This window comes from Paroedura picta, chromosome 7 (genome assembly GCF_049243985.1).
Source record: "Paroedura picta isolate Pp20150507F chromosome 7, Ppicta_v3.0, whole genome shotgun sequence".
NCBI lineage: Eukaryota > Metazoa > Chordata > Lepidosauria > Squamata > Gekkonidae > Paroedura > Paroedura picta.
This window is the reverse complement of record NC_135375.1, coordinates 63,596,824-63,611,536: the sequence shown is the minus strand read 5'-3', so window position 1 is coordinate 63,611,536 and position 14,713 is coordinate 63,596,824. Positions and strand designations below refer to the sequence as shown.

The 14,713-nt window shown below is 41.1% G+C and overlaps 1 protein-coding gene across 3 annotated transcripts in view; it reads right to left on the bottom strand.

Annotated features, from left to right (window-relative positions):
* The window catches only part of PTCH1 (patched 1), a 115,048-nt gene that overhangs the window by 32,588 nt on the left and 67,747 nt on the right, over positions 1 to 14,713 (bottom strand). For all 3 annotated transcript variants that reach the window (XM_077344570.1, XM_077344569.1, XM_077344568.1), the window contains 4 exons: positions 7,537 to 7,655; positions 5,563 to 5,965; positions 3,896 to 4,205; positions 625 to 767 (listed from right to left, as the gene is read on the bottom strand). In XM_077344570.1, the coding sequence (XP_077200685.1) occupies positions 625 to 767; positions 3,896 to 4,205; positions 5,563 to 5,965; positions 7,537 to 7,655 (975 nt within the window). The remainder of the gene's footprint in view (positions 1 to 624; positions 768 to 3,895; positions 4,206 to 5,562; positions 5,966 to 7,536; positions 7,656 to 14,713) is intronic.

The following is a 14,713-nucleotide window of genomic DNA, read 5'->3' as shown; positions in this document are numbered from 1 at the left end:
TGTAGTTTGTGTAGTGGTTAGGAGTGCAGACCACTACACCAACAGACCAGTGAGCCAGTTTCATTCTATGCTCCTCCACGTGCAGCCAGCTGGGTGACCTTGGGCTCGCCACAGCACTGATAAAGCTGTTCTGACCGACAAGGAATATCAGGGCTCTCTCAGCCTCACCCAGCTCTTGTTGGGAGAGGAAAGGGAAGGTGAATGTAAGCCACTTTGACTCCTTTGGGGAGAGAAATGTGGTATATAAGAATCAACTCTTAATAATTTAGTGAAAATCATTACTGCATGATGCTAAGCAGAAGCAGGTGAAGAAATATCATCATCATTATGGCCTGACATGAGCTCTTACACATTCTCATCTGGATTTACCCAGAGTTTTCCTGCAATTGGTCACTCAAACTGTTGTCCTTGCTGCTTCATTTTTGGCAGTTCTCCAGACTCACGCATGCATGAGAAGGCACTCTACAGCTATCATGTCAAATCCCTGAACTCCAAGCCACTATGATATCTGCAGGGCTTGAGCAGAATAGTCAATACACTGATAAGCCCAACAAAATAGTATAATGACTTATTTGTATTGTTCCATTTCAGCAAATACAGTCACAATGGTATTTTAAAAACTACCTGGTTAATATCGATGGGTTTTTCTCGGTTGCCTGTTTGTACAAGAAGTTTGTAAGCTAGAACAGCATCATCTGATCCATTTTTGTAGCTGCTGTATGTGATCTTTGCAGATTCCCAGTCATGGTCAAAAGCATCCTGAAGTCCTGTTAGAAAGTGAGACATTATTTTTTTAAAAAAGCTTACAAACAGATAAATGATAGAGGACAACAATTTGGAAAGATTTTGTGATGGTTCCCACACAATGTTTTAGAGCTATCATCCCTGGCATAAGCACTGCTTATCACTTGTGGAGGGTTCTTTTTGACTGCCCAATCCTGCCTCCTCCCCACAGCCCTGGAACAAGTGCAGCCTAGCTAGAGTATTAACACCTGCCTCCCAAGCAGATGTTTGGGAGGGTGCCACTGGCCTGAGATGCTGGCATCTCAGAACTCCAGAGCTTTGACAGCAGACCTTTCCTATCTTACAGCTAGTCTGTGGAAGGCTGCCAAACTGGAGCCTCAGACAGACCTCCTTCTGCTTCAGAATTGGTCCAGTTCTCTCACATCCACTTAGCTAAACTCCACCACATACATGAAAATATTCTGACATTTAAAAACATGTTTGTCAGAAAAAATAGCAGCAAATTCCACATGTACACTGTATTTTAAAGCATTTGAATAGATGCATATTAAGACAGCTACATTTACATGATAAGAGAACAACTGATCTATTATGTGCTGTTATTAAATTTGAACTGGCTCTTTTGTAAACAATCTCCTAAGAAAAAACGGCTCCATGCCCTTGTGGTAGGAATCAGTCACCCTCTCTCAACATAACCTACCTCACAGGATTGTGATGAGGATAAAATGGAGGACAGGAGAACAATATAATCTATTTTTGGTCTCCCCTGGGAGAAAGGTGGGTACTAAAGCAATAAATAAAATAACCAAAGCAAAACAGATATAAATATTACATATGCTGTGCTGGGTATATTTTTTAAAAAAGAAAGGGGCACAATAAGAAATACTCCTTTTTCTGTCTGTCTGTCTGTCTTTCTTGTCTGTCTGTCTGTCTTTAGATTTTTATACTGCCATTTCCATACTGTCCAGGGTGGCTTATATGGAACGTTTTAGGAAATACAGAACATTGTATTAAATAACAGTCACAACATAACATAACAGTCCTAACAATAAATAAATATTTTTAACAGTTTACTATAATTCATTCATTAAACATTTCAACAGAACAGCCCCTAGGGAGAACAGAATCCTTCAGATTATGGAGGGTATGGCTTGAGGAGGACCGCCAGATATTTTTTTGTTGGATTAACCTCAGTCAAATGCCAGGTGGGGGAGCTCCCTTTTGCAGGCCCTGGAGAATTCTGAGAGTTTGACCAGGGCCCTGATCTCTTCAGGGAGCTTGTTCCACCAGGTGGGGGCCAGGACAGAGAAGGCCTTGTTGAGGTCCAACGTACGTCTTTGGGCCCAGGGATTACTAGCCAGTTGGAGGTGGCAGAGAGTAGTGCTCTTCTGGGGGTATAAGCAGAGAGACGGTCTCTCAGGTACACTGGGTCCAGACTGCGTATGGCCTTGAAGGTAATTAATGTGAAGAATTTGTAAATAATTTTTTGCACTAACTCTTCCCAGTCTTGTGGCAGACAGGAATATATATAATCCTGACATTGCAATTCTCATAGTAGCTCAGATTAAAAATTGGCTTTTTCATTTTTAAACCACCTAGCAAGGAGTGTGGAACAACCCTGCTGTAAATCTGATCTTAGTGCTGGATCACACACATCTTAGTGCTGGATCACATCCCAAAATCAACTACTCAGTTCCAAGATTTTAAAAAAAATAATTCTTTCTAGGTTGAACAATATCAAACAGAAGCTCTTGTATTCATCTCTGGCACACAATCCACCAGAAATTTCTCTTACAAAAGCATCACTACAAAGAACAGGCAAAAGTCACTCCTCGCAGATGTCTCCATTCACTGCAATAACACAGTCTGGGATAAATTTAAAACTACTGCCTGAAATAAGGCTCTGAGCATTCACACCTCTAAAACGAATTACACAATGGGGAAGAGACATCTTAGGCTCTGTTGTTTCAGCTACCACTAGGTGCTGAAGCCATAGGTTACCTCACGACATGACCAGAAATTCTGCTGCAAAGCCGGAGGAAAAAAGAAACCCACACTCCAGCTCCTAACTTCAAACAGCAACTCAGCTCCTTCTCGAGCACAGCATGAGTGAACACGATTTTGTCAATTTGTTCCATCTGTTCAGCTTGTGCAGCTAATACAAGTTGTGGGATCTGCTGCCAGCACGTGTAAAGATCACAGCCAACACCTATTCAGTCTCAACTGTTATTTTCCTCCTTGCCACCCTTTTTTAGGAGAGTGGAGGAAGGGGGCAAAATACCTCCCAGCATAAATTTGGATCAGATTTAGAACAGGAAGCTGCAGCCCAGCAATAAGGAGGTGGTGTGAGGACAGATGATGAACCACATGTCCAAGGAAGGATAAGAAAAAGGGGTGTGCATGTGTGTCTGCATGGGTGGGGGAGGAGGAGGAGGGGGAGGGGGAATAATCCATCTACCCACCTCACAGCTGCACTGAGCAGCTGTAATCAAAACCATCATTACGGCCCTGACAGGTTAGCTATAGCTATGAAAAGATAAGAGTGGCTGGAAGAGAAAACATGGCCTGAATGACACAGCCTTAGGGTCTAGCTGCCTCCCATGTAGAAAAGACACTATCGTAGCTCATTCCTTAAGTCAAGCGGGTCTGAACAAAAAAGAAGCAAATGAAGCAAGCCTGTGAAACGTCCAGCACACAGTCCTCCAGCACCTGGCCAGAAAAACAGAGCAGCTATTGAAATTGAGTTTTCTACTACCATCCAGACAACTTCAAAGCAGCTGCTAAGAAAACTCTGGTTGCTGGGAAAACTCAGACAGAGAGACAGGAAGTGGGGGGGGGGGGGAAATGCAAATCCTTCCTTCCCGTAAAAAGTTCCACCCACCCAATTAAATGATTGTGAACATGGATTTATGTTTTTGGCATGCACATATACAGTGTAACCTGTCCTTAACTCTCTAAAAATGAATAAACAAATGGTTAACTCATATGAAACCATCATAGTCAGCTCATAAGAACCCTATCTTGTGGGGTGGGCAAACACACAATAAATGTAATATAACTGGATTCTTCAGAAGAACAGAAAAAAGTATGACAGAGATATTTAAAAAGGTTCCTGCACAGAAAATCTGTGTTTGCTGGGGGGTTTCATTACCTTGCAACCAATCTCTGAAGTAGTGCAACCACATTTTCGGAAGCTGCTTGTCCTCTTCCAACAAAACATATGTCACATTGGTAAACTGTTTGTGAAGCTCATAAAGTAAATGTTGGATGTTGGGATAATCTGCTTTCTGAGTAACTATGTACATGTGGTAGAATGAGAAATACTTGAACTGGGCAGCAATGAAGTCATATTCCCGGGTTTCTCGTGGTACGATGTCTGTAAGATCAAGTCCATCCCTCACACAGGTAGTTCCATAAAGACTGAGGCCAAGCAAACCCAGAAAAAGAAAAATTACTATGATCTGAAAGAGAAAAAGGATGTCACGCTTAATTGGGGGGGAGGGGGAGGCAGCATTCCTCTCACAGTACAAAATCTACTTAATGTGCATCTCCTTGTAATCTTCATAAGGTAAAAACAGAACCATTTTTTCTAGCATGCTTCCCTATGGCTACTGCACAATGGATTGGAAGGTCTGTGTAATGGCAATATCCTAATTGCTTCAAGTGCCATCATACTGTGGTCAAATGCCTCAATGGCTCAAGTTTTGTACTGAACCCAAGCAAGTACTGTTGGGCTACAAACAAGTCTACTTGGACATATTGACTTTGCTTCTCACATGCAACCAACTAACCTCACAGGAAAGGCAACATTCAAGTTTGGGCCTTTGTGCCACATTCCACTAGTCTGATGAGCACCTTACTCCATGTCACCCATTTTATGTTCACAAAAAATTGTACCTAAAGCTTACACTGTGGGACTTTTGTTTTTATATACGACTGCGATGCCACATTGAATCCCGTCACATCCTTCCAATTCAGTGAGTACCATAAGGTAGCGGTCCCCAACCTTTCTCAGGTCAGGGACCGCCTCCGGAGTGAGGGAAGAGCCGACAGCCCGGGTGCTGTGAAAACGTGCACGCGCAATTGCTGCGCATGCATGTTTTCGCCACCAGGTGGCGCTAACGCACATGCGCGGCAACTGCGCATGCGTGTTTGCACCACTTGGGGCGCTAACGCGCATGCGCGGCAACAGCGCGCATGCACGTTTGCGTCACCGTCATGCCGGCAGCTGCGCCTGCCTCTTCCCTTCCTTCTGGCTGGCGGCGGCACAGTACTGTGGCCTTTGCGGCCCGCCAACGGGCTGCGGACCGGGGGTTGATGACCCCTGCCATAAGGAAGTTAAAGGCAGGTCTCAGGTCTGGAAAAGCTGAAGATGCTCCAGCAGATAATAGAATTGAACTGAAGCTATTTTTTTTTACATGGGCCCATATTCTAGAAGTCATTTATCAGCTTGACCACAGTGAAGCAGGTGAAAATACCAGTGTGGCAGAAAAAGATGATGAGTTTGAGATCGAAACATGGAACCTCAATCAGCCTACAGTTGAGAAGGGAGAGAACATGGAAAAAAGGGGGCAACCATGGTGGACTGAAAATTAACCATGGCTTAAAAAAACAAACATTGCTTATTATGATCTGGACACAGCCTTACAGGAATTACTGAGGGATCAGGATATGCAAGGAGAATGCAGCTTGGACCTTTATCCTATATCTTTAGGAAGGTACTCATTTTCATCTCCTAGAGATATCAAATAATGCCCCTTTGTTCAGCTGAATGGGCAATGGATATAACCAAACAGTACTCAAAGCAAAAATATTTACCTTGGCTTTTGGTCTTAATAGGAATGGAGCATACTGCTTTTCTGCAAAAGATGAGAGTGTCCATTTTGTGCAAGCTGGCTCAAGGCAATGCAGTGTAGAGTCTGAGAACTGGGAAAGGAGATCCCTGGTTGAGCTTGCACTTTCTGGGCTTTGGCAGCTGAGGTTATCTTGTGTCACTGTGACAGGCTGCACTGATATTTCCGAGCGAGGTTCTGCTGTGGTATAATAAACCTGGGTATGAGGATCGTATTCAGTGCGCAGCTGGACTGTGGACTGCATTGTGATCTGAGTTTCATGTGCAAAGCTGTGGCTACTGTAGGGTGGTGGAGGGCTGTAGCGTGTGTTGTCACCAGGGTCTGGATATGCTTGAGGCTCAATCTGAATCACTCTGCTGACACATGGACTGAAAGAAAAACAGGGGGGGGGGAATATTTATGCTTTTGTCATTGCAAAAAGAACCACTGTGATGGATTATTTCTGCAAGTAACATTACTGTCAATTTAACAATCAATGTTTATATATAGAATGGGTGAAATGTTCTACTCCATAAGCAAAATATGATTAAAAGTATACAGGAAGAATCATACAATGCAAAATCCTCATACTTAAAAAAATGGCCACAAACAGTCTAGCCTTCCAATTATAACATTTATAAATAAATTCACAAGTTGCAAAATCTCAATTAGTCTTCACTAGACTGCAAGGCCATTTTAATATTTTATTTTCATAAATCAGGACCACAAATATTTTATACAATAGTAATATTCATAATAACTTTAAAATGAACAAGTACAAGATCCTTCAGTATTATGACAGATTCCACTTTATAAGATGACATGTTTTAACTGAACTTTTTCAGTTACCTTTGCTCTTGGTGCTTTACATAAAAAAATTTTCCACATAATTTCACTTCTATGTAAATAATAAATTTACACTCTGACGAAACAAGCTTTGACTCTCAAAAGGTGATAACCCCAAAATTGTTTCTAAGGTGCTACTAGGCCTGAAACTAAGTGTGATATAGGTGTAATTTTGATACCTGTAGCCATGTAGGAAGCTGTGAAAGCTACAATGCTTCTAGAAGTCATATCGAACTGGAAAGAAAACTCATTTCCATAGACTTTTTTCATACAATAAATATGGTGCAAGGATAATTGTACCAGTGTATTTTGTTGGGCAGCTGGTACTTGCCAAATCTTTCCTATTTTATCTGAATATATAGTTTGGAACAACATTTTATCATTGTTTAAAATCTTTAAAAATTAATCAAGTTTGCATATAAAACCAAAGTTGACACAGATGTACTACTGCTGTAATCAGACTGGTCTTGGCAATGGAAACCATTTGCACAGAAAGAATGCAAAAGAAAAATTAATGTGCTGATCACAGTCTGGACAGAACAGCACAATCATTGGAAGCTTTTAAATGTTTTAGATGATTACTTTAAACTTGTTTATGGCTCTGCCTCTGCAGCCTCCAGCCATGTAGCAAGTATGAAATGCAGTCACTAGTCCTGGCCACAACTTGTTAGAGTGAATGCATGGATATCCTACATGTACACGCAGACGTCTGTCTGTTAGCAAGAGCTCATGAGACTTTACTTTACAAATGAAACCAGGGACCAGTACCTTGAATAAAGGTGGGCTTTTCTCACACATTGAGCTGCACAGGCATTGACTTAATATGAGAATGAGTCAATATATGAATAAAGAAAAGTAATACAAACACTATACGCAAATTGTATGAGTATTTACTATAACTTGGGAGCAGGGCTACTGAGTCAACAGTCCAATGATGACACAGAAGCCAGAGACAAAATGTTCCTTCATAGCAATGGCACTAAATATCATCTTGCATGCTCTTATTTTTTCATTTCTGCAAAGTGTCCTCCTCATCCCTTCTCTATTTGATTTGCTCACTGCCATTACTATTTAAGGTTTGTGACACATTCCAAGAGTTATCTGACCAATTTACCTTGTAAAGCAGCAGAATATATCCAGTCTCCGATCTTCCCGACGATATAAATCCATACTCAAAATAGCAGGGAAAATTAAAAGGACCATAGCAAAGTTAAATACCACCACCACAGCAGCCTAGATACCAAACAGAGAAGGAGAGATTATATGACCAAACATGATGCATTACAATAAGGAGGCTTAGAAAACAAAATCAACACCATGATTTCTAATTGACACATTTTTATTCAGGATCCTGCCAAAAACGTAAAATGAATATTTAAGCATTGTTATTTCATCATGGAGAATATATCCATGCTGCCCTCAGTCTTTCAGGAAATAGATCTGCTGATCTATGATTGATACCCCCCCCCCAACACACATACACAAGGTATGTGAGGTCATAGGCAGGATTTCAGAATTGCCTTTTGATCTTTGCTGGAAAGGACTGATTGTGTCAGGGAAACAAACTGCTTTTTTAGCAGCACAGTTTTAACTCTTTTTTTAACATTTAAAAAAGATTTCGGAAAGGTCAGCCCCCAACCTTCGCCTGTGGTCCCTGTTTTACACAGTGCCTTCTCCTTGAAATTGTCTATCAGGCTCTCTAACAACTTGTCTGGAGAACTTTCTGAGCCTGCCACAGTAATCTCTCATCTCACCTGAGCCTTTTGGTGATTTCAGTGACTGTTGGCTTCTGTAACTGCTACTACTCTGAAGGAGAAGCAAAAGGCTCTTAACGCATGAACGAAGCACTCACGAGAACCCTCTGTTTGTCTTATTTATTTATTTTATTTATTATATATCTATATACCTCCCTCCCCAGAGGCTCAGGGCAGTTTACATGGAACATAAGAACGGAGCGAACGGCCATTTCAGCCATTTCAGGTGCCAAAGCACCCAACCCTAAATTACTCCTCTAAATGTTTAAAAGTGGTGAAATTGTTGGGAGCCTTAGCTTCGTGGGCAAACTATGTTCCACAGACTGTTGTATCAGAAGAATGGCACACTAAGTGGGATCTGTCCTCCCACAATCCAAATGCTTTAGGGAGAAGCTGTCTTGAGATAAATGGAGGATTTTGCTTCATGCATTATAGTCAAGGGGCAGCATGCAGTCCCAATGTCACTCGATGCAAAAGCCATTCAAGGAGCAGGTGGTACCAGTAAAATACAGCATAAAATACTAGTTACTAGCAGAGCAATATTATCTGAAGAAGTTTCAAATTACATTAACATTTATCAATACCCTATGTTAGGGGTAAACACTGAGGATATTGCTGTTATTTAAAATGCTGGTGTAAAACCGTATGACTATACCTTGAAAATTACTGTTATTATTCCTATAGGCCATGAACAAAATCCAGTCCTGAGGTAAATATACATAGTTCTATAAAACTGTTGGGAGTCAGTTTCCAAGTTATATTCTATTAGACTGGATGAGCAACAAAGAGCGTAAGTTTCTTTTTGTTTTGTTAATCTTCAGCTCTTTGGCAAAGGAACAATATAAACTGTTATTTTTGATAATACGCCTTAGTACCATGTGGTGATTATTCACAAATGAATTCAATTGTCTAGATTCATTTTGGGAGTGTTATATTTCTTAGGTCTCCAGATGCAGAATCTAATCTGACAAGGTGTTAAAGAATTTCAAAAGAAGCATTTCTACTTGGGTACTCAGGAAAGGCTGACTGATAAACAAGTAACAGTATAACTATGAGAGTAATTAATCTGAGAATCAGCCTTGCATATTGGAAGCACTTAAAGCACTGCAAAAAACAACATAGTGAAAATTCCACCAAAAAACTGTTAGTCGGATTGGAAACAATAGCACTTCTTTAAGAAATCATTTGTTCCAAACTAAGGTAACAGCTTGGGGTGTGAAAAATGTACTTTGCTTGAAACAAAGAAGTTTAGAAACAAGTAGTGATATGCAAGAGTAGAAGTTGGGTTTTTACCCTGTCAGGAAGCCATTTATTCTCTCTAAGCAGCTGGATTATTTTACAGATACTGAACCTCCAAAGCTAAAGGTTTTGATTATTATCTTACAATGTCTGAAGGAAAGTGAATCAAGTTAAGAGTAAGGTCAAAGCAACTTGCTGTTAAAGCTCCCCCCCCCCACACACACACACACCACACACATACATCTGTTCGGTGATTCCTTTAGATAAACACCATTAAAAAGAAAAGTTGTGTTTTGGCACTCTCCAAGGTGGAGAATTTTTCATTAAGCAACCAGAATAAGAGAGGACAAATGACTGTAAATGTTGAGAAATCCACATTTAAAAATAGACCACCCAACAGTGTCTTGCAAAGATCTGCTTGATTTTGAATACTGCAATAAAATGCATCACCTGAATTTGGTAATACCTGGTAGGGCCACATGCAACAAAGACAATGCCAGAGGCTGACAAGAGAAAACTTTTCTGCTCTCGTTTGTGATTTTGTGTGCTGAGTAATTATAGATATTTAGTAAAAAGTATTTGCATATTAGTCCATCTACAATATGTTGTAACAAGTTTTCTTCTACAACTAGGGATACTGGCTGAAATTCAAATTGAGACCCCAAGTGTTCAATGTACTTCAATTCAATACTTTACTTGGGTCTTTGCGTGGTAGGTCCTAACTCTGAAATATAAAACACTTAAGCTTTCCCTCCACCATTTCAAAATTGGTTCTGCACCAGGATCGGCTATGACAAACCTGCACAGTGCACCAAATAAAAGCAGCGTTACAATTAGAGTTCATACTGGAAAAGTACATTCATGTTCTTCTTGCACTACAACAAGGTTGACTCTGATTTATACAATTAATCATGAAAAAAGTACAAAAATGAGCTAGACTGAGGCTGTAGTAGACAATGCCCAGTAAGCCTGTAAGCATGATCTAAAGTCCATATATCATTAGTAAGTATTAAATTAAAGATTTCATGTTAGATCAATTTGCCAGGATGGGGGGGAAAGACCAAGGAAAAGTTAGGACAATATCCAATAAACTCCTGGAGCACATGGAAGAATCACATGCATATGCATAAGTGCCCTCAGAAAACAAGTACCCTTTATTGCTTCAATGTTACATGCTGCATATTACAGAGGAGTTATGCTTATAATATGGCTGTAGAGCTCAGAGTTATGACAATAAAGAGCATCAAACATACTTCTCCAGATCACAGAAAATGTATGTGTGTGGCCAAAATTTAGCCATGAAGGTATCACACCTATAGAACTTATGCAGCTATACTGAGCCCATATTTAAAGAAGTCTTCCTGAACAACGCTGTAATTGCCTTGCACACAAGAAAGTGTAGAAAAACTGATAATGGTGGGGAAAATACTGTCTCTCTAACTTTCACTGAACCACAGAATCTGGGCATGAATTTACAATATTCAAAAGCGATCAGGAAAAATGCTTGATTTCATACAACGATAACAAATCCTTTTCAATGCAGAGTTTAAAGAATGCTGCACTCAAACCTCTTTTTTAAAAAACCACAATAGTTGCAACAGGTATTAAGAAAAATTGTAATTCTTGCTTCCTCTAGTTAGGTCAAGGATCAAGTAGAGTGAAAAATGATTAGTGATCCAGACAACAAGAGAAGAAAAATGACTGCTGAGAAAGTACAGTTACCAAAGCCTTTACCAAGGTCAGAGTATGCTATAAATCGTTTCTGTGTTGGAACAGTGCCAGAAGAGAACCTCCCAAAGCTCTCTTTAAAAGAGCTACTCCTTAGCAGAAACAGCAGCCGTCAATACCTTTTCATTTAGTTTTCAGAAAAATATAATATAATTTTAAATAAAAAGCAGAAAACAGAGCCCACACACATACAAGATGGATATTACTATTCATGGAACAGTTTGTCTTTCATGCAGGGGGAGAGAGGGAGGGCGAGGGACACATACGCCCTGTTGTATGGAGATTAGCTATGGAAGAAAAAGGCGATGTGCACAGTGGGACTCTGTTTTATCTTCGAAAGGAAGGGAAAGACCCTCATGAACCCATGGGGTATCTGTCATACCCAGCAATGGAAACCTTGTATGCTTGCTTCCATGGCAGACACATCATAATAATGTATGTGAAAGCAGCACCTACAGTTTCACATACATTACCAGGAATATGTCGCAGCCCCTGGGAAGACAAAATCATGGGGGCCCAGATCTGCTGCTTCCCTTTGATAAGAAACAGAGACCTTGTTTCTAAGGCAGCTCATGCTTCTGGAATATTCCCATGGGAGATGATGTCTCACAGAAGATGAACTGAAACTTCGTGAACACAGATTTCTGCATTCAAAATGCATTTTGCTCACTGAACTGCTGCATTTTTCATGACTACTACATTCTGGACTACTGTATTTACAGGTCAGTATATTAACCCAAAGTGAGTTTTGGGGTTTAGTTTAGGTGATGGTAAGGTGGTGAGATAGAACCCTTATTAGCAAGCTGAAAGTGATGAGTAAGTGAACCATGTTGTTTGGCAACAATATTTTCTTCTTTTAAGAAACTAACAATGATTTGTTTTCCAAATTCCTAACTATGGCTTTCACAGTTAACCAAGATTAAAACTAAAAGTCTAAAGTAGGTTTGCAAACAACTGCTTGAACTATGTTAGTCATTACATCTGCAATGTATATGGCAGCCTTTCTTAACATTTTTGCTGTTGAGAAACCCCTGAAACATTCCTGAGGCTTCAAGAAACCCCAGAAGTGACAAAATCCTGCAGAATAGGGCTGGGAATCATAGCTGTGTACATGCCACCAAGGGCCTCTCCCCTTCCAACTCCCTCCAATCCCATCATTGGCCATTGGGGGGTCGACATGACCGTATATGGCTACATCAAGGCATCAAGCCACAAGTAGCACTATCCAAGATGGGAAAGATGGACTCTGCCCTTTAGCACCCAGGTAAGTGCTACTCATATTAAGGCGTTACATTTAAATTTAAACAAATAAATAAATACATATGCACCACATCACAGAAGTAACTACCTTGATATTTGTTATATTTATATTCCATCTTTTTCCATTATGGCACTTAAAGTTGTCATAGATAGGATTCCCAGGAGGTCTACTATTGAACCAACCAAAGCTTTCAAAAAAGATTGCCATACAATGGTATTTTTGTCATCTCTCTCTCCCCCAAAACTCTGGGATTCTTGCATGAACTGCAGAACATGAAATTATTTGCTGGACAGCTCCCATTAAATACAGCCCTGAAAAAGTGTACCCCAAATGTGACTAATTTTACTCCTGAAGTTCGGCTGTCTTAGTTCTTATGCAAACACTGGTACAGATAAGCTCACAAACATTACAGTGATTATCAACAAGGATAGTGACAGGGTATGATCTCTAAATCTGGCTGTAGGGGATGGTATTATTTTGAATGCAAACCTTATAAATACAAGTGATACTACAGCATGTCCTACTCGCTGTGTGAAGATAGATTCAAGGAGGTAGCCATGTTGGTCTGAAGCAGCAGAACAAATTTTAAGCCCTTTAAGACCAACAACATTTTATTCAAGGTATGAGCTTTCATGTGCACACACACTTCCTCCGATACAATGTCATGGAATGGAAGTAGGGCACTGGAAGCTTGACTTGGAGGAGGTGATAAAATGCCTGCTACGTTACCTTTGTGACCTGGGCTTCCATTGTAAGGGAAGCATCCAGGATCACACCCAAGTTCCTGGTGGAGTGAGTTGCTAGGAGCTGCACACTGTCCAGGATGGGCAGGCGCACTTTCTCCCATGGTCCCGTCCTACACAAACTCAGGACTTCCATCTTTGCAGGGTTGAGCTTCAGACGACTCTGCTTGATCCATTTCGTCACTGTTTCCAGGCATCTAGCTAAGGATTCTGGGGGAGAGTCAGGGCGATCATCCATCAGGAGGAAGAGCTGGGTGTCATCTGCATATTGGTGGCAACCCAGCCTAAACCTCCGCACCAGCTGCGCAAGAGGGCACATGAAGATATTAAATAGGGTAGGAGAAAGAACTGCTCCTTGTAGGACTCCACATATGAGTTGGTGATGGCTAGATACTGTCTCTCCTATTGTTAACCTCTATCTGTGACCCACGGAGGAAGGAGATCAGCCATTTGAGGGCTGAACCCCATATCCCGGTGTTGGCAAGGCGGTGAGCTAGGAACTCATGATTGACTGTATCAAACGCTGCTGACAGGTCTAATAGTACCAGAAGCGCTGACCTGCCTCGGCCCAGTTGGTGGGCGGAAACCCGACTGAAATGGGTCAAGAGCTGAAGTTTCCTCCAGGAATGCTGATATTTGGCCCACAATACAAAATAGGGCCTCTTGTGGTGCAGAGTGGTAAGGCAGCAGACATGCAGTCTGAAAGCTCTGCCCATGAGGCTGGGAGTTCAATCCCAGAAGCTGGCTCAAGGTTGACTCAGCCTTCGATCCTTCCGAGGTCGGTAAAATGAGTACCCAGCTTGCTGGGGGGTAAACGGTAATGACTGGGGAAGGCACTGGCAAACCACCCTGTATTGATTCTGCCATGAAAATGCTAGAGGGCGTCACCCCAAGGGTCAGATATGACCCGGTGCTTGCACAGGGGATACCTTTACCTTTACCTTACAAAAAAAGAAAGGTTCACAATGAGCAATCAACAGTAGAGAAAGGAAACCTTTCTAAGGCAATATGTTTGTAATGATGAGTAAATACAATTTCTTTTACATCTTTTATATACCAGAAGGAACAGCCATAACGGCTTCTAGATCAATTCTGTTTTCATTGGCTTCATCAGTGGTTGAAACCTCTTCCAAAAACAGTAGTATCAAAGGTGGCAAAATCCTATTGCCTTTCCTTATAGTACTATTGTTAATATTTTAGTATCAATCGTCCATAGGCTCTCCAGGGTACTGCAGGGAATGCTAGTCATGGACCACTCTGATTTTATTGTGCTATTTCAGACCAACATAGCTACTAGTTTGGAATGGTAACTAGACTGCTTGAAGGAGGGAAAACTAAAGTTTGAGGGGTAAAAATTGCTGGAAGTGGTGGGTGGGAACATGAGAAGGATGCAGGGCAACACATGAGGCTATGAGGACTTTCAGAGAAGAGAAAGAGGAAACAGCAAGGGAGGGGAAATGACATGCTCATCTTAAGTCCCCAGCTTACACCTTTCTATTTTGTGAGGTGGTAGACGTTACCAAGGTTCAAAACAGATATAACTTTGTAAAGCTAAATCTAATTTCC